We start from the raw sequence: 25,550 nt of genomic DNA on the forward strand, positions 1-25,550 counted from the left end.
GAGATAAAGTATTTAAACTGCTGCTGTTGGTTGATTGATTGCATCATCAATTTGTTAATGGTTGTTGTTGTAAAGCCCCCAAAAGCCTTTGTTATTACTATGAGCTCAAGAACTACATCAAACTTTGAGACAGTTTAGTTATTTCTTCCTCTGAACGTCTTCCTGCTGGTCTGAGGTGATCTGGTTTCTGTTGGAGAAGGTGGTATCACGCAGCACTTCTGTGCACCAATCAGGCTTTTGCAATATTTGAATCCAAATCTGTTGACGGTTGTGGAGTTGTTACCTGTCAGATTAAACCACGCCCAGACTAGATTTGGGTTTTAGCAGCAACTCTAATGAATCCGGTGTTTGTAATTTGCTCTTGCGTAGAAAATTATTTGTTTAAAACTACAAATGTGTCTTATATAGGTCAGATTTTAGCAGCCCCTCCATGACGGAGCATGCTGCACACTACAGTATATCTTTTTCAGTCGAGACAGCCATGTCGTGACACGTGCATCTATTTAACGTTCGTCAGGCTGCTTCACGATTCAGAGCAGTTTCAGCCCCAACGTGACCCTGACCTGCAGCTGCTTTTTGTACATGTGTCCGCTTCCTCCCAGCTGTCGGTATGAAGACACGCTGGATAAGGAAGTGTCTCCTCAAATTACTCAGCACTGAAACACAGACAGCACATGAAGCAACTGTCTATATTTTGCTGCAGTTCATGCAGCGCTTTATCTACCTCACTGAGAGTTGGGACTTGTTTGGTTATTCTGGAGTTTTAGGATAGAAACGCAATATATCTGGTCCTGAAATGGAACCGTTCCCGTGAAAAAACAGAAGCTATGAAGCTAAAATGTGTTGCAGGTCCTGTTTCATGTTTACTTTCAGGAACCAGGCATGAAAAATATCCTCTTTTATTACTTTTGGAAGAAGCTGTCTTTCTTATTTTACCGACCAGGAAGCGAGGGCACTCCTAAAACAAACAATTGATTTATTACCCAGTATTTGTGATTACATGACTCAAACTTTATTAAATTCTTTAAGATGTGGCAATTGTTGTTATGTTCGGAGATGAATAATTAGTTATTGCAGTTTTTACTTAATATTTCATCATTATGAAACTCTAGATGATGGAGTAATAGCTGCCAGTATTTTGTGATATTTTATAGACCAATCTATCAAATTGATTAGAAAATGGAAATAAATGGAGAAATGTAATGAAAGTATTACAAAGATAACATTAACAGTGACTCCAAGCTTTACAGTAATATTATCTACTGTAATCAGTAGAAATAAGACTGGTGTATTTGTTTTTGACTTGTTAGTCAACTGTAGTCTTTTCTACTAAACATGTTAGTGCACTGCCATCTATAGTTCAGCATGTGTCATCACAGGAGCTGCAGGAGTTATCTCTTGTATGCTGGAGGACCCTGTGTGGTTTGATAATTTAATGTCCTTCAAATCATAGTTACATAGTGTAGGAAAACCTGACGTCTTCATTTGCAAAACCGCAAATATGTATTGAAACATCATGTAATTACTCTTATACTTTCAACCGTAAATGAATATTTGTAGGTGGACAAAGTATGTGAACATGTTGAATTATCAGTTCTTTGGAAGAGAATGTCAGTCTGTATGTCAAACAGTGGGAGATGTGAGTCTATGAACTCTGGTCTACTAGAGGAATCTGGTTCTTGATCACAGTCTGAAGTGTGTCATGACTCAAAGGAGATTCTGAAAGACCTTAGAAGAGTTGCTGGTTTTCGCCAGACTGTAAAGAGTAATTTAAAGAGTCTGAGGATCAGACAGATTGTTTCCAAATGGAGAACATTCAGTACCACGAGCAGCAAAGATCACATTCAGAAAAAGGCGTTTAATAGTCAGGGAGGTTGTGAGGAACAGTGAAACTCGTTAATATCAGTGTTCAGGAGTTCACCACCAGGAAAACTGTGAACGACGTGCACGGCAGAGTTGCAAAGAAAAAGCCATGTCTCCCCAAAAAAGAGCATTCCTGTCATCTACAGTTTGTTTAAGGACACGTAGATAAGCTGCTGGAAGGATTTCCTGTGGATGGATGAAACCAAAGTGGAAAAGTTCGGCTTGAATGAAAAGTGCTAATGTACGTTTGGCAAAAACCAGACGCTGCTTTCTATTATACCCATCGATGACGCACGATAGAGGCAATATCATGGTTTGGGTTCATAAACTTTCAAACTCTGATGATGATGATGCTCTGTTTGAGCCATTTCCTGAAACTGATTTGTGGGGCAGTTGGATGGGTGTTTAATCTGCAAACAGACTTAGTCATAGTGTGTTTGGGGCGATCAGCTCTTCTGTGTGACGACATCAGCCAGAAAACCACTAATGACAGTGAGAATGAGGATGGATTTCCTTGAGTCTTAATTAGTTTCAGGGTTTAGATGTTTGTTTTGTTTGGTTCTCTAGGTCTGCGAGACCGTGGTGTGATGTTACAGGACTATCCTGTTAAAGGTTTTAATGTTCCCCTTATATTGTGTTCAAATTAAATTTTAATGTAAGAAGTAAAGTGACATTCCAGGCTAATAAACCTACATTTATATTTTAATATCAGTATATGCACTGAATCCATTAACTCTCCTTATGAACAATAGTATATATTTTATTCGATTTACCAAACAAATAAGGGTAATAAAATATGTTGTACTGGCATTTATTTAGGAAACGTGTACAATAAGCTGTGAACTTTGCTGCCATCTAGTGAAGCATAGGCATCTACAGGTCTCTGCTTTCAAATGTGCAATGTTGCCACAAGAAGGTTTTGTAGGACAGAGTTGCACAGTAACATAATTTTTACAATTATGTTTTGTTTTATTTAACATGTTGTTGTAGTGAATTAATTCCTAAAACTCTGTAGACACCACCTGATGCTTAGTATCTTTCTGGTGCTGCTCTGTCCGGCCTTGACTGCAGATATCCTCAGTTTCTGTCTGTTCATGGGATATTTTCCTTCAGTGAGTAAAACGCCTGCTCATGGACTTTGCTCTAGCAGAACATTAAAACCAAAAGTTTGACTCGTGTTGCTTTTGCAGTAAGCTGTGCGTCACAGTCCATCTTCACTGTGGAGCAATAAGTACTCCACAGTACGTGACATGATACAGCTCATTGTGCTTTTTTCTCAGCAGCCACATCATCAACAAATACATGGAAGTGCTGTAGATCATGAGACATTCCTTCCCCTCTTCATAATCTGTTCGTCATAATGGTACAAGTGAATCTTCTGTCCTTAAGACTTCGTTCCACAGCTGTACAGTTTTTTTTCCTGGGTAGAAGATTCTACAAAGGTCCCATCTGCTATGATTAAAAACTGTGTCGCTGCCCGATCACTTATTGACTCGGCTGTATGTGACATTTTTATAGCTTGACCTCGAGATGGATGGATGTGTATATTGTAGAACAGATGTTTTGAAATATGTTGTGTTTCAAAGTATGAAAGTGAATTTATACATTTTCTTGCAGATATTACTGGTTCGGGGTCAGGAGCAAGAGATGAAAGGTGACACGCATCTGTTGTGGCAGATTTTAATTTTCACCTGACACTTCATCGTAGTTGTAACAAACAAACTGACAGAATACTGAAAACACCACAAACAGACAGAAAAGCTCAATTTTCACAAAGGATAATAAAAAACACAAACGGCAATGTCGAGACTTTTTTTTTTTAAAGTGAGCTCCACAATGCGGTTCGACTCAGGTCCATAGTAAAATAACAACCAATAATCATCATACAGTAGTCACACTGGTGTGACAGAAGTGCTGTTTAAGAAAACAAACATGATGGTGATCTATGATACCTTAATGTGTACAGTAGATAATGTATCAACAGTTATGAACACGACAAAAAAAAAATCTAAAGGTATTGTAATTTGTTGTAAAGCAGCATAGAAAGTACTATGATTTCACAAAGGATGGTAAAGGGACCATTGTGGCACAGTTTGTTTTTAAAACATATGCAACACAAAGCGTATAACACAGCAAACAAGCATCCACTTCCATTTTCCAAAGACAAAGAAAATTAAATCATAGTTTTTGCTTAAAGAAAACAAACACCTATTATTTTTTTCATAGATAACCATAGCAGACTTTTCAAGTGGTCACAAACAAGTCCAAACACCATGTGTCTATCAGCTTCGAATGAGCAATAAGTATCTTCTCTCAGGAGGAAGTAAGGCATAAACCAGAACCAGGGCTCAGTTCATTTTGTGTCAAAATTCATCTTTGCTTCCATGATTCATTAGAGATTCTCATAACGTTTGAATCCCCTTAGTTTGACAAAATAGTCTCAACACAAAGTCCACTTATGAACCTCTTCTGGTGCTTTCAGCTGTATAACTCGGTCTACGTCATGTTTAAATGACCTCATCGATCATGGAGATGAATCTTCTGCAGCTCAGTAGCTGTTATGATTCAACCACAGTACTTCTACAGTTCACCAAATGTTATGCAAGATTACTGCAATATTGTTGAAAGTACTGGGAAATGATAATAAGTGGATTTTGAATTTTATTCTTGGCCCACTTAAAATTATTCACAACTTTGAAAGTTGTAAAATACATGTAAAACTCATGCTTAGCTGATAGAAACAGTCATAACAGTTTTATGAAAAGTTCATTATTTCAGAAGGAAAAAACATTTTAATCTCAAGTGGAACCACATGTATTTTCAGTTGAAATCAAGATGCTAAACTGGAGGTGACCAATGATGACACAGACTGTTCCAGATGTCTGACAGGCGGTGCTTTGTCATTCTGACTGCTCTGTCAAAATGTATCCCAAAGGTAAAAAAGACAGGAGAGACATTAAATGATTTCCATAGACATAGTGACTGAATGTCTCCAAACATTATGATATTTATACATTTTGATATAATCAGGCTTTAATCTGAGATTTTAGTTTGAAACAAACATTATGCACATGAATTGGCCCCAGTCCTGTAAAGTTCCAGATACGTCTTTTATATCACAGGTGGTGCTCGAGCTTTTTGGTTTCAATGCCCACTCATGCTCACGATGAACACACACATTTCATTTTCCTGCATGCGAGACAAATGCAAGAGTTGCAGGATTTTATTTTTCCACAGAACGAAAAGCATCAATCACACGCATGAACAGGATCATATGTTTGACACAGTGAAAATGGATACGTCTGTATTTAACTTTTAGAAAGGATAAGGCTATTGCTATTCTATTTTTTTTTTTCTTGCTGTCAACACATTCAGTAGTAGAATGTAAGTAAAGGATCTACTTCATACTTCATAGTACTGTAGTGAATTACAATTCAGGGCATTCAAGGCAAATACACAATAGTGTATAGTTTATTATTTTGTTACTAGTTATGTATGTACAAAACCTAGGAAGAGGTTATAAAATACACACGGTTGTACACTAAACTATTATCCAACGCTATTTAAAAGTACTGTAGATATTTGAAGGTGTTGGCACGTGTTAATTTTTTAACAGTAAAATATGCTAAAATATTAATGTGCGAGTAATAATAATCAGCCACAGACTCTATATCTGACATCTGAACAGTAGTTTGTTCATTATTCTTTCATACTTTAACATTTTCAGTGCCGGACTCTTACTCCCCTAAACAAAGTCAAGACCAAAACCCACAATGAACTGAATGTATTGTCCTTCATTGTTCTGCTACCTTGACTGTGACGCTGAATTTATTTTATGTTTGCAACTTGTCTTGCATTGTTATAGGAATGAAATAGAGTAGTCTTGGAAAAAAAAAAAAAAAAAAAAAAAAAGCATCATCGCGTGACACCGTTGTAGTACGGCTGAAAAAAGTCTGCAACTTCTGTTTGTAAATGTTTTCCAACAACCTCAGTGACCTGATATTTAGCTAGTTAATTTTCCTTTTGACAAGTGAATCTATCTTACATTTTGATGCCTTTTTAAAAAGATATATAACTTATTTCAGTGGGAACTGATAAGCTTAGGTTAGAAGTCAGAAATTAAAGAGACTGTGTCAGTACTGGTGTTTTCACGAGACATGTTGACAGTAAGAAAATGTAGAATAATATTACAGTAGCCTCATCCTTTATTCAAAATATCAAACCCTATAGAACCTTGAATACTGTGCCCTGCTCGCCTTACACTCTGCAGTGAATATCCAGTCATAAATTTAACCAAGAAGAAAGAAAATGGCAATGGCATTTGGTTTAAATGATTTGACAATGATAAAATCTTTCTACAAAAACATACACAAAAGAGGGAAGGAAATAACAACACATGTTCCAGTGTCAGACCATTCAGCGATAGCAGCAGTGGGTTCTCTTCAAAGAATGCTGTAAAGAAAACTAAATTATTTTAATTTCTGTTTTCCCCCCCCAAAATACTTAAGACAACACATAACAAAGACAAGACCAATAAAATTCAAGTAAACACAGTCAATACTGTCTTTTGAAAAATACTCTTCACACTTAAATCTACTGTGAATTTGTGGCATGTTGACAGCATCTGCTGATGTATGAATATGCTAATTGCACATAGTCTTTTTATTTTTTTTTTTAACCACAGTACTTGCTGTAAAACACCTGTACTGCTGATAGAAACTATTAGAAATGCAGCAAATTCTGTCCGTATCTACAGAACATACACGACATGACGAGTGCGTGATTCTGGGTTCATATATCTACAACTGTCTACCTCAAGAGTCATCTCTCTTCTCCTAAACATCAAGCGGTAGCTCCTCTGGAGAACGGTAGCGGTAGCTCCTCCTGTTGTCCTGTTGAGACAGGACATTGCGCGTCCATCATCGTAGTAACACCTGCTTTTCATCGTCCTCTTCTTCTTTTCTTTTCTTCTTGTTGAGCTAAGTTTCATTCTTCAGCATTAGAGTCACAGAGCAGAGATTTTCACGATGTTGGTGCCAGCTGAGCTCGCAGTGGTCTGGATGCTCTGGGTTGGAGGGTGACTGGGGGGTGGAGGCGGCCTCCGCTGTGGGGGCCCGTGGAGACCGTCTCCATCGGGAGTCAGAGCAGGGGGTGTCGGGAGGCTGATGATAGCCGTTGTGATTCGGCCACCTTTGCAGTTGATCCTGTCATCAGTCTTAAGGTTGAGGTTTGAACGACTGGAGAAGGGAAGAGTTGAGATACTATGAATAACGTACATCTGCTCGGACTGTGTAACACACTGAAGCTCCAGGTAATCTGGACCTCGTGTTGAGTAATGCCAGAGATCTGTTTGTATGTCTAGTTGAATCTAAATTTAAACAGCACAGATTATGTAGCTGACAGTTCTGTAACTTCTGTTCTTCAATGAATTATTTTTAAGAAACAATGTCCTAGTTCCTCTTGACAATTCAGACTTCAGTCATTTGTAAGGACTAGAGTTAGAAGAGGTCTGGCATGCGTCTTACAGTAGCCAGGAATCTTATTTTAGGTTTGTTCTTTACCTTTCCTGTTCATTCAGTCTGGAAGGATGAGCTCTGGAGCATTTAAAATAGTGCAGCAGATAACATTTTGACATAAAACTTTCTTCAACAGAAAAACATGAAGCAATCGTTGTCAGCTAGGATGGACAGGATCTGCCATTTCTTATGTGTAGTCACTGGTGACATATCACTGCGCCATAAATGTAATATACTGAGTTTGAAATAGTTTGATATTTTCATGACATACAATGACGGCCACAGATATTAGCTGTGCCAGACATCTCAAACGTCTGCACAGCCACTGCGTCTTCTTACTCTGATGATATGCTTTATGTCAAAATGTTATTAAAATCTATTATTACTGTGTTCTCAATATTGAGCAAAAGCTTAAAATATTGTCAAATATCTGAAGTTGGGATACCGTTTCTGAAAAATTCACACTTCTAACAAGGATTTCAAATGTTACTTTTCAAGGCTTTGTTTGGCACAGAGTTGAATGCAGTGTTTCAAAACCTAGACGCATTAAATGGAAACATATGGCGTGGAATTACGCCACTTGGAGCAAGTGAGAATATGAATCATTCTGTAATGTGGCTCAACAACAAAGTGGCATTATTCAGCTAACAACCTGGATAACAAGCCTTTGTCTCTTGTTTGATGCGTGTCTGCGTATGCTGTTGAGTTTTACCTGGTGGTGTGTGAGGGTGGGTCACCACACTGTATGTGGATGGCACTGAGCTCCTGCAGGGGGCCCTGATGTTTTGCGGGTGCAGAGGGCATACTGGCATTGGGCGAAGGAGTGTTTCTCTTTACTCTGCGGCCACAGCAGGTACCCGTGGAGCTGTCGTGGCTGGACAGAGAGGGGCTGTGTGAAGGGTATGTCTGCAGTGCTGTTTCTGAGCAGTTCTGCTCGTATATCTGCTCGTCCACAAACTCATGAGCCTGCGAAGAACAAACAGGGTGAACAGGGAGGGAGTGGGTAAGAAGAGAGGGAAACGGTAAATAAAATAGTAAAAAACTAGAGGGAAGAAGACACAAATAGTATCTGAATTCTATATTTGAGTGAGAAAAACTCAAACATTACCTGTATTTGCAGACATTGCAAAATGTATAATGATTGAAGCACCTTTAATTACAGTGTATTCACTGTTTACACTTAAACCATGATCTTAAAAATCTACAGAGTGTACATTATATACACATGTAGGTAGTGTGCAAATACGCAGATAGTGTTATGATCAATGAAAGAAATGTGCTCTCACTGTGGTTTTCTCCAGACAGTGCAGTAGGTGGTGGTGTTGACTCTCTAACAAAGAGGTGGACTTAATCAGCTTCTGCTCATCCTCTTCAGTACCCTGAGTAGATGCACAGACATATGGTGAGTGTCAATTACTGAAGTCGCTCAGAAACGGTGGACATGGATCGCTCTGTGCATAGTGAGCCCGGCCCTAAAATGACTCCAACATTCACTGAAGAGTCTGAAAATTAACTTTGTCATCAGTAATGAAAGAAGTCAGTGATGTGACGCGTTCATTGTGCTTTGTTTACCTCCATTTTTTTTTTAGCGAACTGTCTTCATGCTCGTTGGTTTCATTCTCATTTCCATTATGAGCAGGTAGCTAACAACTCGTGCTGTTGGCTTTCAAATAATTTACTAGCCAATTAGTTGCATAATGGACCACATTTCTGCTTGGTGTGAATTGATCCCTCAGCCTTGGGCCTGCCTTGGCAAGTGGTTTGTTTATAATTTATTTTCTCTATTGTGCATCTTTTGTATCATTAGCATAGTAATTGCCCTTGGTTGTGTAAGCATGCTACAAAATAACCCTCTCTTACAATTTACTCGACTAATAACATAAATTCTAAAACCGTGTTGTTGCCAGCTCTCTTACTTAATTATTTAAGCATTATTTGATGCTTTGGGCAGGTATATAGTTATTGATTTATGAAGCTTTAGAAAAGGGAAAATAGCAGAGTTGAGACACACAAAAACTTATAAACCAATTTTTGGTATTTCTCCAAATGGGACTTGGTTTTAAGGCTCAGGCTCCAATACAGCTTAGTCTCAAAGTAATCACAATTTCCAAATAACATGAAAACTGAAAACAAATTAATTTTCCACCCACAGTGCACATTGTTACTCAAAGGATTTGGGTAGGAGGCAATCCAGCCCAAGGACTCTTCATTCAGATTCCAGACACATGAACAATACAGATGTAGGCACGAGAACAGAACGCCCTCTGATGTCTCAATATGTGGATTTACCCTCTGGCAGAAGCGGTATCAAAGGCATTATGTAGCATGAATCTGAGACTTGCCTCGAGGTTCAAAGTTCTTTACATGCAAAGAAGAAAGTCGATTTGCAGGAGTTCATTTGGAATAACCTGACCGTGATAACCTAATTGTAGGAGGAAGTTTTCTCACCTTGTTATTTAACTAATAAAAAAAAAATGACAGGTTTCTCTGATGGAGGAAAAAGCTAGCTCTTTAATTCCTCATAGGAGTGAGTGAGTTATTTTATAAAGCTTCAGGGTTCGGGGTCAAATGGCCTACAGTAGATATAATAGACTTTCACATGTTGCTGCATGACTGTCCTCCAGAGCTTGGTCTTCACAGATAAACCATCTTTAATTGGTGCATTAACTCGAGTGAAAGGTACATTTTCTTGTTTGCTGTTACTTTATAGCTCGCTGACTGGAGTAGCTCCTGCATGCTCGGTAAACCTCTCAATACTGTAAGATGTGGTGTATGGCTGTGTACACTTTGCTTTTTAAAGGCATCTTCGGCAGAGCTGTAACAAGTACTACAATGCCCTTAGTTTGTAAAGATTACCGAGTAGTTAATCACAGCTTTCTAAAGCGGACCGTCATAACTCGGAGCACCCGGACCCCAGCTGTGCTGCTTTCATCTTTAATAACCACTCTATTATTTTATAACTAACTGGCAACAAGACATTATGGGTTGGTGATATGATGATAATAAACTGTACATAACCAAGTAATGTTTGTTAAACCACTGTTGTAGACACATGACTGTCCTTTTACTATATTAACCTGTTTATAGGGATGACTAAGTGTTAGATTGGATTTATGTTATTTTAACATCAATGTGATGTAGAACTTTTTGTTCATTTAATTTCTTGTATTAGTTAAATGTATTTTCCAGCTTAGCTTTTTTTTCCATCAGGGTTTTTTCCCCAATTGATTTTTCAGACCATTTACTCCATCTCTTCACAATATACAGTACATATATTAAAATATTTATATAACCCTGTCACTCTGAAGGAGAAATCAAGTAAATATTACACAAAGGGAGAACACAGTAAGGGCTAGGCAAAGTTATCATAAATGTTTATAATCAATAAATCGCTCTCTGTGATAATGAGCCAGGGTCACAAAGCAAACAAACCCTTCAGAGGAAACTGAAAAAGACCAGCAGTGAACTTCTAATCTCGCTATAGGCTATAAGAGAACTAGTCATTTTGTCACATATTCCCACTCACTCCAATCGCAGACCCATGCAGAGCTGCTGACTGACAGCAGTGACACCGCCGTAATTTGATGCGCCAGAACTCTGGCAGCCTCATCACAGACATGCAGAAGGGATGAGGTCGCTCAGCACTCACAGATGGCATTTATATGATAATTCTAAACCACTTCCAGACACCCATGAGCTTTCACACCGGCCTCGATTAGATCCAAATGGATTTTGGTAACTATCTGCAAGAACGGGAGTGTGTCACTGAAAGCAAGAGTGATGGACTGGATGAGAAGGATATAGGCAATTTGCTTATCCATTACCAACCACATTTTTTTTCATGGTGGTGACAAGTTTAAAAAAAAAAAAAAAAGTGACTAGAAGTGGTGGGAATATGGTGGTGATTGTTGTTGTTGTCTGCAAGTGGACATAAAAAGAGCAGCATGTAATTTACATGTATTAAAGTGATTTGCTTTCTTCTATTTAATAAGAAGATTGATACCACTTGCTTCAAATCAGGGATCATGAAACTGCTATTGACTCCTTTTGTAACGGACAAGCAGCGTTCCCTATGAGCTACAATAACATTAGAGCCCTCCAGACTACACACTGATCCAGATTTGATCAACAGCCTCCCATGGCACATTTGTGCTGTAGTTCAGAGTAGTACCAGAGTAGAAAGAAGCCGGCGTGAGCACCTCTCTTTTATTCCTACAGCACCAGCAAAACAGGCCTGAAATTTTTGGTGCTTTCTCTCAGGCAGTGAATGCAGAGCATCCTGACAACTCCAGCTGCTAGAGCTGCCAATCGTAGGGCCAACCAGATCTGCTACCTCAACTCCAGGGGTTTGACCTAAAGAGCAAAATGGTCACTTAGGCCTTTAACTACTGCATTTATAATAATTTTATTACTATAACATATTACTGAAACCTCTAACCTCTTGGCTGATGTCAATAATTTGTGCCTTCATTACTAGTTGAATGGATTACGCTCTACTCTTTATCAGAGGGAGAAAAATCAGTAGAACTACAACTTATCCAGAAAACTCAGCTGCCAGGCTCTTACTTAAATAGAAGCAGGAAGAGTGAACACACTGCACTGACTTTAGCATAAAATGGATCTCGTTTACTTTTAGATTAGATTTTAAAATCATTTTAATGACTTAGACTGAGGGGGATGTAAGACGCAGATGTAAGATGGGGCACTTGTGTAGTCTTCGTTGATTTGGTGCACTGTGTATACTAACAGAAATTACAGAGCACTAAATGACCCAGCTAAAACTGCATGTCCCAAACTGTGCCCACAGGTCCTCTATTACCTCAATGCTGCTCTCACACCCACACTACCACAGCCACAAAAGCATTTGGGACGCATTCAGTAACAAGTAGCATAATTTCAAATCCATTTTAATGTTTAATTTTCCGTACATACAGTACTTTATGAAGCACCTTTTAAAATCAAAGTAAATGTTGCTGTGTCTGCAGAATATAGAAATGGGCACATGTCATTTCAACAGTATAATGTCACGATAGGCCCACAGTTTGTTTCTGTTTCTGAGTTTATCTCATTGTTCAGTACAGTTTTGAAGTTGGCTGCATCACCTTTCAAAATGCATTAACCATATAATCATCATACTCATCAGCACGAACAGCTCAAGCAAAGTAAGTGCAGTTACAAAACAGACGGTCACCTACCTCTGAACTTGCTGTGGAATAAGTCAAATCGAAGATGGGAAGACAAGTAAGAAGAGTACTTTCTACTACTTTGTGTGATTCCATTGATAACTCCCACATGGAGGATTATTAGCATCAATCCTCTGCTATCACCCTTGGCCTGTATACCAACAAGAATGTAATGACTGCAACTTCTGCTGCACTTTTATAGCCTCCAAATGACTTTTAAATTGTCCTTTGGGTTAATTATGGCAGTAAATTTTCTTTAGTCTGTGTGTGGATGTTTGTTTGTGTGTATGTGTACTGTGTGCACTGCGGTGAACTGAAATAATTAGAAGACGGGTGTTTGATGAGAAATAATATGATTAATCTCTCATTTTGAATTTCAATTTGGGGACATCTCATGTCATTTTGAATAAAACACATTTGAAATTACTTCCCTGTAATCATCGCGCCCACTTTGTTGTGTTTCTCACCGTCAGCTCCAGCAGTTCGTTGAGCAGTCCGTTGCGTTTGCTCTGGAGGAAGGCGTTGGCGCTGCCGGACTTGGCTATTCTTATCCTGGCCAGTCTGGCTTTCTGGGTGTGGGAAGAAAAGGTCACAGCATCAGACAAGGTGGGCGGGAAGTTACAAAACATGACTAATACCTTATTTAATGGTGAGAATCTGCCAACTCATCACATAAGCTCTGTAGTAATCTTCACAGTCACTATTTTCCTGCTTTTACAAATTCACATTTCTTTCGTTCCTTATAAGAACTGAATTATATATACTCCAATGTTGCTGCTTCTTACTTTGATCAACAGACGGCATGCACTGTGACTGCTGAACATTTCAGGAGTCATACATGGGTACAACTATGTTTTGGCAGATATTCAAACCATGAGAGCATGAAACCATATTCTCCAACTTTCGATTTGCATTTTAATTTCTCCCAAAGGTGTTGACAGGGTTGAAGACAGGGTGCCGGTGCAGCCCGCTATTGAGATTCAAAGCACACATGGACTATAAGGATTAAAGCTGAAAGAATTAGCAGATTAACTGATTTGCCGTTGAAGATTCGTCCAGGTGAAGTTATCTGGTAGTGTTATTATTATCAGTAATGGTAATTGGACTTCTAAAGCAAAAAGAAACATTCTCGTTGTTTTAGATTTTACAATCTGAGCATTTTTGGTTTTTCTTTTCATTGGTGAGGAGACTGGACACTTAACAAGCTGTTACAATAGGTCACCTTGAAACTGTTTTGCACTTTATGAACTAATTCATTATAAAGTAAATAACTGCTGGATTAATCAATCTTTAAACATACTTTGATAGTTGCAGCCCTAATGAAGATGGGGTGTCCAGAAATGTTTGGACATTCATTATAGCACAAATCAAAACTTATTTTATTCACCTATTTTACGATGCTTCCATTTGGTTGGTTCTGCCTCCCTTTAAACTATTACTTTGGTTTATTTAAATTTGCTGTTTAGTTTTATCATTTTGTGTAGCCCCTGGGGAGATCAGTAAACTCAAACTAATGAGGATCCAAATAAAGAATGAAAACTATCTTTGAAACTGCAATGTTTGCAGCAAGTTGCAGGATCTCTGTCTAAAACATTTGAAATTGATTCTTTCAAAGTGGGACGCGGCTGCAGATTCCACCTAAACCACAACTTAGCAGACAAATATAATCACAAAAACAAACAAACCAAACAAAAAAATCCCAATGCAGATGTAAATCCACGTGCTGATGACATCTGTCAGTGGCTGAAACACGCCACTAATGAGATTCTGAGCTCAACTTGCATCTGTATGTTGAATATAAAATGTGCTAATGTCAAAGCTAATAGTATATTCCATCATTTAAAGGATTGGTAATAAAATGAACAGTGCACTACACCTATTTTAGAAGCAGAAAGATTGTGGGATTTATCACATTTAACAATAGATATGAGAACAGAGGAGGGGAGATGGACAGATACAGGAAATGAGAGAGAAACTGTATTGGGAATTCCTTAAAATGAAGAGGATATTATGATGACTCTACACTATATAACACTACCTCAAGTTCTTCTGGACACACAGGGTGAGAGTTTTCTTTAACCTTGTCCTGCTCGCTCTCTCCCCCATAAATGCATTTAAGAAACACGAGGCAGCAATATCTGCTTCCCCAGAAGTGAATCAAAAGTAATTGATTTGGTTTGAATGCTCCAGAAAGTGTCTGTCAGACTGTAGATACCTCTGAAGGTGTGAGGAATGCTAGAGACTGAGATGTAATAATAATGATTGTGTGTGTGTGTGTGTGTAGTATATGCAATGAAGGGCGAGCTTAAAAAAAAAAAAAACAGAGCTGTTGACGGCGCCTTTCTTCACAGCTTCAGTTAAAGAGTGAATGAATTTGAAAGTGAAAGCGCCGTCTTATGATGTCTGCTTTTCTTGTTGATCAAAGGTTCAATTTGACACAAGGAAGGAAAAATATGAGAGACTACGTAACTCTGATCCTTCAGTAAGTTTAGCTGCACCACAATCGGTTGCACTGATGTTCCGATGCACATCCAGTCTCTTTGATGGTCTGTTGAGCCCAAATGCTTATCTTGAAAACCTCCACTCTAACTAACGTTGTGATCTGATTAGGTTTTGGCCTTTTCTCAAGTCTAGGAGCGACCAATCGAATTTGATTAAGCTCAGGGTCTGCCTGAGTTTTAAGTCACAATGGTGGGTCTCGCAGAAGGATCAGGGTTCGACAATACAATATGTATGTGCATGTTGATTTCTGTCCTTATTTTAAGACGCATCAGCATCCACTGACTCACAATCAGACGTTTGAGGTTTCAATACATTTGTGTGACATTTTTCCATAAAGGGCTCATTGGAAAAGCTGGTTGTGAAATGCAGCTGCAAACAGAAACTGTATTAAACAAACAATGATACTGGATAATTAACTATAAACTTTGTTTCACTACTGAATCTTTACTGGCACAGTTACACATGTCAACATGAGTTTTTTTCTTATTTCTGGATCAGAGCCTTGCAGAGTGTAGGGTCACTGTCTGAACTTTCTCTGGTGATTTGTGTGATTTGGCCTAACACTTGCTTATTCAATCATGTTGTTTCCTGATTTGTAATCATTATCAATAAACTTGTACTGTAGCGTAGTTATACTTATCAGTATTTCATAATTAGCTCAACCTGTCAAAATGCATTCATTAATAAAAACTTTTATGATTAGCAAGATTTTTTTTTGTAAAGACAAGTTGAAAACTAAGGTAATTAAGGTAATTTTCCTGATACAATCTTGTCACTTCTCTTAATTGTAATAAAGCAGCCATTATACAAGTATGCATGGATATAATTTTTAATATAATTGATCAGTTCCACCTTTGGAAACGTTTGTAGAAACTTTAAAATGATTATTTTTTCTTGTTTAAAATCCCTTTGACGAATGCCCAAGGGACAGAAATGTTGTCAATTAACACTGTAGACAATATATCTTGAGCAAGACAGTGTGTGGGAGTTCTTTTTTCACGTCTTTATTTTTGTTTGCTTGTCACGAATTCAGTGTTGGTTCTTAGTTTAAAATCAGTCTCTCTGTTACAGGAATTCACAGATCTTGAATGTCAAAGTAAAAGCCTCCTAAAGAAGACCTTAGAGCTAAATTACGCTCAATGTAAGGTTGGTTCACTGTCATTCCTAATGGGCCTTCCACACTCTGCCCAAAGCCTGGTGATGATGTATTCACATGATGATTTTTTTTTTTCTTCTTCCCCCATCTCTCATCTTGGTTGACCGAGCAAATCAACCTTACGCACTCCAACATCACCACCCACAGTCGGACAGACTGCAGCGGTCCAGGAAAGAGGCATGAAATGTTCACCTCCAAGACATGTGAGCCTTGAAACTACTCCACTCAGACCTTTTTCTTTTGCACTAATCAGACTCTCTCCTTTCTTCTCTTCCCTTGCTTTCTCTTTTTTTTTTTATTTGTCCTCTTCGTTTCGTCTCTCCTCTCCTTTCCTCTCTTGCGCTTGTCATCTTGTTTTGCCCTCACGTCTCTGGGCTTGGGTCTTTCTTCATCTTTTTTCTTTCTTTTTTCGACAACCTGCCATCTCTGTGTGGCTCCACTTGACTTTGCTGTCCCATTACCGGTGTGACCTCAGTCCATTTACTGCTTCGACACTCACCGACACCCTGATGGAGGCTACACTGCTGCACTGGTGATTTGTGCACGAATAAAAAAAGAAGACTTCAGCTTGGCTTCTTTAGCAGAAGTTTTCTTTTAACTTATCGAGGAATTAGGCATATTAGTCTTTAGAGGTTGTGTCTCTGGCTAGTTACAGCCTCTGTGGGTGACTGAACATGAAGAGGAGCCACTGCACGCTACACTTAGACTTACACACACACTAAAGTAGTTAGTACCGAACGACTATCATTAAATCCAATTTAGATTCTGTACTTTCTATTTTCTGACTGTGAAGCTGCGATAGGTACATGAGAGGACCTTATTGTAAAGTCAAATCCCAGATGACTACATAATTGTAATGGGGCCCTGGAGCAGCCTGTTGTTCAGGAAGAATGAAGACAAATGAGATCCGTAGAGGAAGGGAAGGCCAGGACAAATGTGGTATTAGTAGGGAGAACAACCTAAAAATGAGCTTCTTGTTTGTCTCTTTTCCTTCATCTAGTCGCAAACTCATAGTATAGCTAAAAAAACAAAGGGCACATATAGATATGGGGGTGGGATTTCTGTGCTCTGTTAAATAAAAATAGCTGAACTGTGCAGAGTAAACGTTTTGGTGACTTCACAGCCTCCGTAGTTGTGGGTATTTAACAATATTTAACAAATAAATGTCCGGTAAGAATATTTAATTACACAGACGGGTACAGAAAAAAATAACTACTACACACTACAACATACATAAATACGTTTAAATGTGTTGCCTTTCTGTTAATGGGTTTAATCTATAATGTCCTATTTTATGATCTATCTTTATAATCTACAACTAGCTACTACTCTTATATCAGTATCACTTTCCAAAATGTATTGCATCAATTTTGTTCATGACTCCTTCCTTAATGTCTTACCTGTAAAAGCTGCAGAGAAGCTGCAATAAATTTTCATTTAACAGCTCAATGTTAGTCAATTAGTTCTTCATTAGTTGTGGGTTGTGTATCCAAACATTTCACTTCACTGTTTTTAATGGGGTGGGTTTGCCCAAAGAGTCACGCACGCATGCACATGTACTGTAGTATCAGGCTGCAACATGACAAAACTGGAAACAGTAAAAAGGGGTCTCAATACACTGCATAATAACTTGAAGCGTTGGATGTATTTATTCTATCACTTATTGCCTGTTTTATATTTGTAATTAAGTTGAGCTGTGTTTTCACTTTGACATGAAAAGAGTCTTTTTTTCTGTTTATCAAAGCTCTGAAACACACAAGCTTTTTTAAATCCATCACTACTGTGGATTCAAACAAACACATTAATGGGAAAACCACCTTGGATTCTTACATCAGTATGGATTCAAACCAGACTTTTCCCCTACTCAATTAGCTATCAGCGGCTGCTCTCTAGCTTAATAGCGCTCTTATCCAGCCTGCAGAAAGGTCAAGTCCACTGGGTGAGTGTAGTCAGTGGATGGCCAACATTTAGTACTTGGATCAAAAGTGCGTTTCTGTGATAAAGACAGAGGGATAGGGAGTGTGTGTGCACACTTGAATAATGTGGGTCTGAAGGGCAACAGATTTCCTGAGAGTGTGTTAAAAATGTGAGACGATTTGGTTTGAAGGACAGTGATTTGCAAAGCAGACGTATAATTCCTAATTGGGGTCAATGCCTTTCACCATCACCTTTTCAAAATTTGTTAAAATGTGTCCTCTGTACTTTCTGTAAAAGAAACCCATCTGTCACAAAGATCTTTTACCCCGCTCCTATTATTTTAATGATGTGAATATAAAAAAGACCTTCAAAAGGTTTATTCTAGGCAGAACTATTAGTATCCACCTACGTGATGTTTTACTCACCACTTCAACCTCCCATTAATTCTCATTAACTCAATAATATCTAATAATGTGGAGCTACTGTGGCTTAAAAAAAAAAAAAATAAAATCAGTGTGCAGTCCTAATGATCACGTAATGTTTGTGCACACACTCAAACACAAACACGGACTTGACCCGCCCATAACCCTACAGCTAAAGACTTAGACTTTTACCTTCTGGGCGCGTCGTTTGTCCGCTCTCTGGTTCTGGTGGTAGATGCGGCTGAAGTTTGAGACGATGACGGGGACGGGTAGAGCGATCACAAGCACGCCGCTCAGGGAACAGATGGAGCCAAAGATCTTCCCAGCAATAGTCTTTGGTACCATGTCGCCGTATCTACAGATGAGATAGTTGAGAAGATGTTACAAAGCGTTTAGATAAACGGTACATAATCTTGTAGCTTAGGTGGTAGAAGAGCTGGCATATCAGAAAATGACAGGATAGATTTCTTTTTTTAGTACACTTGACACTGTGGGGCCTCTGCTATTGTTAATAAAGCATTAATTTTACACTGGCTGCCACTCATCAGAGGGACCCAAAAATAAAGAATAAAAACAGTAGCAGTAACAATATGTGTCTGAGAACTGCTGGAATAATTCAGTCTCATGTTATTGTGTTACCAATAAAGCTGTATAATGTATAAACATTTAATTGGCAAAATGACACAGGATGTGATCAATTTATCTAGTTTTATTAGCCACTATAGTCATACAGTACTGTATCTACCATTGGACTTAAAACATTTCCCTGAACTTAATTCAGTTATGGCTGAAAGCAATGTTGATTTTAATAATTAAAATAATAATTTGAAAGTCAATCCCACAACACCTGTGAGTGTAGTTTGCTTAAGAACTTGTTATTAACACATTCGGAAGATAAGCAACATAACCACACATTTGAAACTGCTGGCTCCTCAGCAGCTCATTTGTCCGATGTTTGGTGCTGGGCAGGTAACATAGGTGTTTTTTACCTGTCTGCGTTCTAAGAGTAGGTACAATGAACCCAAACAGTACAGTTGCTGGCTGTGAAACAAAAACAATGAGCTGAAAGATGCTGAAATGCTCTCATAGACATCCATGGTTACCATAAAACATTTAGTCCAGTTTCAACTATTAAGTGTCTCTAGTGATGGTGAAAGAATAAACCAGGCTGTGATAAATGACGCAGAAGCAGCTTTTGCTGCTTTTCTTTCTTTGTTCCCTACTTTAAATCCTTTGGGCACTGGATAATTCGATTACACAGGTGAATGGCTGCTGTAACAGTTGGACAGAAGTGCAGAGATAGGACCATTGTTATCTATTCAGTTCAGACAGGGTATACATGATGGAATCTAGAGCCAGGAAAAAAAAAAACACAAGGTGTGACTCTCCGGTCAAAGCTGTGGGACCTAATGGTGCATTGAAACAAATTCAGTCCAGACTTGTACACAAGTAGGAGAAGCCACAGGAACAGTCAACACAAGAGGCTGCTAACATCAGATTTATGTAGTGTGACGTGAACCAACAGGAAGCCATGTTTGCTGGTGCGTGATATACTGGTTTGTGAGGACAACCGTAATTAGAAAACCCAGTGGTGAGACAACAAGCAGCAGAGAAGCTCTTTCATCAAAGAGACCAGTACATGTTCTGCATACTGTATGACTAAAGTCGTCTGACCAATTTACTCAAGAGCCACTTAAAAAAAAAAAACACACACACACACAGGAGTTAGATGTTGATCCTTAAAGTTTCACTAAAACACTTGCACTTGTCAAAGACCCCCTTGTCTTTCTTCTCTTGCTGTTTGGCCTCTTTTGCTCGTCTGCGTTTCCTCTCCACTGCGTTCTCGACACAAGACTCTTGACAGGTAAGCCCTATGCACTGTTGACCACTGGGCCTCTTGAGGGCTGCTCTCTGCTCACATGTGGGTGGGTGCTGGCTTACCACTTTTCTCACTGTTGTTTTTTTTTTTGGCCCAGAGCTCCTATTCTCCATGATGAAAAGTGCTATAATCACTAGACTTACCTACCTCCTGCTTTCTACCCACAAACTGAAGCACAAGAGGATTATTACAAGCCCAGCCTTCTGCTCTGCCTGAATAAATATATGAGCGAGGGAACAAGATGTTGCTTAAATCCTCTCTCTTTTGAACAAAATAAAATAAAAAAAAAATAGAGAAAAGGTAAGTTTCACAGTAGAAAATAGCACAGATGACCCTGACCAAAATTAATGACGCAAATACAAGTAAGTTACATAAGAGTAGACAATGACAAGACAACAACTAAAGAATAACAGTTTTTAGTGTATAAGTGTTAAGAATTTAATTATTTATGGTAGATTATTAAAATATTCTGAGAATCCAGAGAAATCTCTGTATGCAAGGGATAAAGCTAAATGGAACTACATGAGTACAGAGGGAATCACTGCATGGGCTCAGAAAAACCTCCTCTAACATTATAGTTTGTCCACGAATCCAAGCTGAAACTCTGCAACGCAAAAGAAAAATGACATATGTATAAAGCACAGCAGCTTTCTCTCAACTCCATATACGCCACGAACGTTGTTAAAAGAAAAGGTGATGCAACACATGGGTAAATAAAATTTTCTGAAATGTGTGGCTGGCATCAAATTCAAAATTAGCATTCGATATGTTATCTTTGAAGTTTTTCCAATCGCTTTTAAATGATCTGCAAATCATTGCAATCCACTTCTATTTGCATTTTACACAGTGTCCCAACTTTTCTGGAAATGGGGTTTTACTTAAAACGGTCACACTGATGAAGCCCAACTCACAAGCTGCATACCAATGACTATTTTGAGGGGTTCACAGATTATGTTAGAAATACCTTCACATCTGGGACATCCACTGTGTTTTATTTATTGGTTCTGTTTGCCACTGCAGTGTAATGAAATAGTAGCAGTTTTGTCCTGGTTTGATCAAACTCACACTATTCCTGCAAACTTTTCCCGATAGTTGGTGGAGAGCGTTTGTTAGTCTCCGTCATCTCTTTACATAAATGTTATAGTAATGTTAATGTTAAAAATAAATATTTTATTTCCTTCAAACGGCCAATTATGATGGATCTCATTTATTATAGATGAAAGTAGGAATAAGGTATTCTTGTTTCTCTCTGTTCACCAAACTGAACGCAACTCTTTTTTCTCACTTTGTAAAAGTTTTTTCATATTGTTTCAGCACTTCTGGCAGGCTGGCTGATGTGCACCGCAAGAACAGAAGGTAGAGAGACAGAAATATGAAGGTTTATTAACAAGTAATGGAAATTTGACCACGGGGCTTGTTGTTATTGTTGCCGAGTCCTGCCCCTGGCTGCCAGACAAATCAGACAAATGATTTCACAGTTTGCTCCGCTCTCTGTCTGTCAGCTGATGAGAGATGACATTCTGCTGGCTGTGACTGCTTTGTTGTAATAATGTTTGGCACTTCATACTCACTATGATGTATCCAGCATCATTACAATTTGTATGTACTGGAATATTCAGAACACTGCTCTTTGCTGTGCGTTAGTTCACAACAGGGTGTCATGTTTAAAGGAGATGGACGGAAAAACACAACTAATGAATAGTTAGTTATTTCGACTTTGATGTGGGCGCGGACGGAGGTCGACCTCTCTTCATTCTGGAGCCAACGCCTGCTGTGACCAACCCCTTTCTCTCATTATAAAATGTAAATGTTTTTAATAATCAGTACTTCAGATGGTGGAAAAGTAACAGTAATTTAATCAATAAATAAAGTCACTCTGACTCAGCAGGGTATTAGGGAAACCAGAACTGGAAAGCTGCTCTCAAAATGACACCAAGTCGCCTGCTTTATGTGGGTCTAGACTAGAGCAGCTGTAGAAAAATGATATACCATTGTTGTTATTGTTAGTGGCTGTTAATGAACAACATCTTACATAAGCCCCAGATGTTCGTAGGCCAAGTCTCACAGTTTGATGTAAGAGGTGACTGATGAGTTCCGGTTATCAGACATGTCTCTAATAACTAACTACAGAAAGTATAAAAAAAACATTTGTGGTACAGTGAATGACTTTGTGCCATTAACGTGGTATTTCTTGTTCTTTACCATGCAATCACCATGAAGAAATATACATTTACTGCACCTGTGGTAACTCTCATGTAAAATACCATACTGTGTTTTGGGGACACAAAACGTTCCTGGAGTGCTACACCTACTACAACTACCAACACTATAACTGACACCAACAACGTACAATGTTTAAGTGTAAAATACATTAATGCTAGTTGACTAAAATAAAGAGAACATCAGTGAAATTGCTAGTGCTGCTAGTGCTGCGAAACACAATATTATTAATATAATTTTAGTGACTGGGATGATATGTATGTATAAAAAAAGCAAAACAAAAACAACAATTCAGGTGCAATATACAGAAGGATGAAACTAAATTCCTAAAATCTATGTGCTCCATCTTTTGTCTAAAATAGTTGCAATCCTTGATCCAAGACCTTGCACATAGACAATCTCCAAAAGAATGTGTGCAATGAAGATTTATTACGAGCAGCAATAAATGAAACCATCTGTATAGATTCCCTGTATCACCAAGAAGCAAACATTCCTCATCTGCTGCCTACACTTTTCAAATGCGTATACTTTTGTTTCCATATTGTTATAACTGATATGTCATGGCTACAACTGCAATAGTACATAAGTATTTTGTCATTCTGGGAGGCATTTCTGCTACTCCCATGGGTGGGGTGTAGTTTGCATAATCAAAATTGCATCCGTGTCACACAGCACTGGGGGGGAAGAAAAAAAAAAGAGAAAAGTCATCTGCAGTGTGAAAAGTCAACAGTTAGAAACGTCCCATCTGAAAAGCTTTTGACAGTTGGAATCAGAAATATAAATATTTCTGTATAAATAATGCAAAATGCTGCAGGTCAGGAAAGTGCTCATCTTCCAAATACGCAAATATAGTGGAAATGATTTTCCACGATGGCAGAACAAGCTGTTAGACTAACAAAATAATATAGTGGTGCTCATACAGAATGCTACCATGACATGATAGACCCTGCAGTGGGACTATTTCTCTTATTTCTCTCTCCTACCTGCCTACGTTGCTTTGCTTTTTCTGCCACAGTTGAATACACAAACTCTCACGGGCGAAAAAAGAAAATCAATTAAGAACTAATTTATTCAGCAACGTAGTTTATCATTTACAATCTCTTACTTGTTTTGCTCCTCATTTAAATAACCTCTGCTGTTGCGTCCACAACACAGGGTAGAACAGCATGTTCCCCGTTGGATCTGTAATGGGCATCAAATAAAAAAAAAAACTAAACAACTGGTTCGAACGTGCTGCATCAAAAAGGCACTACGAAAGCAAAGCAATCAATCTGGCTGAGCGATTTGTGCTTAAGGGAGGCCGAATTGAAAGCAGCAGAGTGAAACCAAGTCAAAGTTTGTACAGCTGTGATAAAAAAATAGAAACATATGGTGAACATTAAAAACAGTTACCACAAGAGCAACCACTTTTTAAATCATAGAATAAAGTACCAAACACCAAAAAACAATGAATCATGGCAGAGTTCCATGAATGATTTAAAGTAATGCACGATTGTTTCATGTCTTTAGTGGATTAACAAAAAAAAAAATTAATCTCTTTAATATTTGCTAAGCTGCAGAATCCTCATTGCTTTTTGTCACAAGCACATACCTGCTGTGTGACAGCGCAGGTTAATAGGAGATCTCTTTGCATGATGTTTACATAATCTGCCTCGAATCTGAGTAGCTCTAACAATACGCTGCTAGAATGGATAATTCCCCATTTTCAGATACAAGTGCACAGGGTGGAGAATGTCAGTCGACTTTGTCAGGCACTTGAACAAAACCCCCAAAGAAAAAGCTAAAAGCAATAAGCAAAAAAAAAACAAAAAAAAAAAAACAAAGCTTGTGCTGAGTGAAAAAAAACAATTGTGATTAGACATCAGGATCAATACAATAATTCCAGGCAGTGTTTATCTTGTCCCTTGTAAATACTGACTGTGTCTTTGAGCTTTACTTTGCTTGGTTGGGTTGGGTTGGAGGAATTAGCATCTCTTTTTGCACTCTTTCATTTGCACTTTACTCCTTAAGATTCTCACCAAACTTTCTCTGTGCTGGATCCAGATCGCTTGGTACACAGGAAACAACGCTTTATTTAAATCTGGCATTGCTGTTTGTGATTTTGCCTCATTGATATTTAGCTTCATCATTTACTTATCTCTCTTTACATCATATCAAAGCTGTTTTAAATAAGTGCTGTCTCACCTTAAAAGGTGAATCACCCGCTGGCTGTTATTGTTATAAAAAAAAATCAATGGATCACTTTTAAATACTACAGCATAAAATCAGATCACAGTTGTTAATGACATGATGGAGAAAGGCCAATTGTGTGACGGCCCCTTTTTATTAGAATATACTGAGTTCGTTTGGCTGCACTGTAAACAGAGGAAGCAGCCAGATGATCAGAAACACTGTAAACATGACAACAACCAAACGACGTTGGAGGTTAAAACATTGAATACAAGCATGGTAAATTACACTTGTGTGTCACCGAGAAGCTTTTCTCTAATATACGATTGGATGCTTTTAGAAATCACTTCATACACTTCCACTAGAAGTAAATCAGCGTTCACAGGTCGTCCACCTCACTGCAGCACCGCCGCTGTCTTGTTTGCTCTCTTTCGCACATTTATGATCCCCTCTTTTCTTCCCATCACTGAAGAGCCAACACAGAAGACAATCTGCTCTGCTAGACCTTGAGAAAGTGAAAGTGAGAAATAACTGACCTTACCATCCATCTAGGGGGGCTGCAAGGGTACACAACCTGCTGTATTGATATTCCCACACAGTCTCACCTTTCTGTTTTTCTACTCCAGGGAAGCAGGAGAGTGAGTGATAACAACGGGAAAAAGAGGGATGAATGAAAGCAGGTGGACTGGGATTAAACAAGAGGAAAAGAAGCTATCTGATGTC

At 38.5% G+C, this 25,550-nt stretch overlaps 1 protein-coding gene across 1 annotated transcript in view; it reads right to left on the minus strand.

Annotated features, from left to right (window-relative positions):
* Nucleotides 1-6,868: 6,868 nt before the first annotated feature.
* Nucleotides 6,869-25,550, minus strand: part of LOC113154748 (potassium voltage-gated channel subfamily D member 3-like) — a 52,508-nt gene continuing 33,826 nt past the window's right edge. The window contains exons 2-6 of the mRNA XM_026349106.1: nucleotides 18,752-18,914; nucleotides 13,030-13,131; nucleotides 8,666-8,758; nucleotides 8,092-8,345; nucleotides 6,869-7,100 (exon numbers count right to left, since the gene is read on the minus strand). Of these exons, the coding sequence (XP_026204891.1) occupies nucleotides 6,869-7,100; nucleotides 8,092-8,345; nucleotides 8,666-8,758; nucleotides 13,030-13,131; nucleotides 18,752-18,914 (844 nt within the window). The remainder of the gene's footprint in view (nucleotides 7,101-8,091; nucleotides 8,346-8,665; nucleotides 8,759-13,029; nucleotides 13,132-18,751; nucleotides 18,915-25,550) is intronic.

This window comes from Anabas testudineus, chromosome 5, assembly GCF_900324465.2.
Source record: "Anabas testudineus chromosome 5, fAnaTes1.2, whole genome shotgun sequence".
NCBI lineage: Eukaryota > Metazoa > Chordata > Actinopteri > Anabantiformes > Anabantidae > Anabas > Anabas testudineus.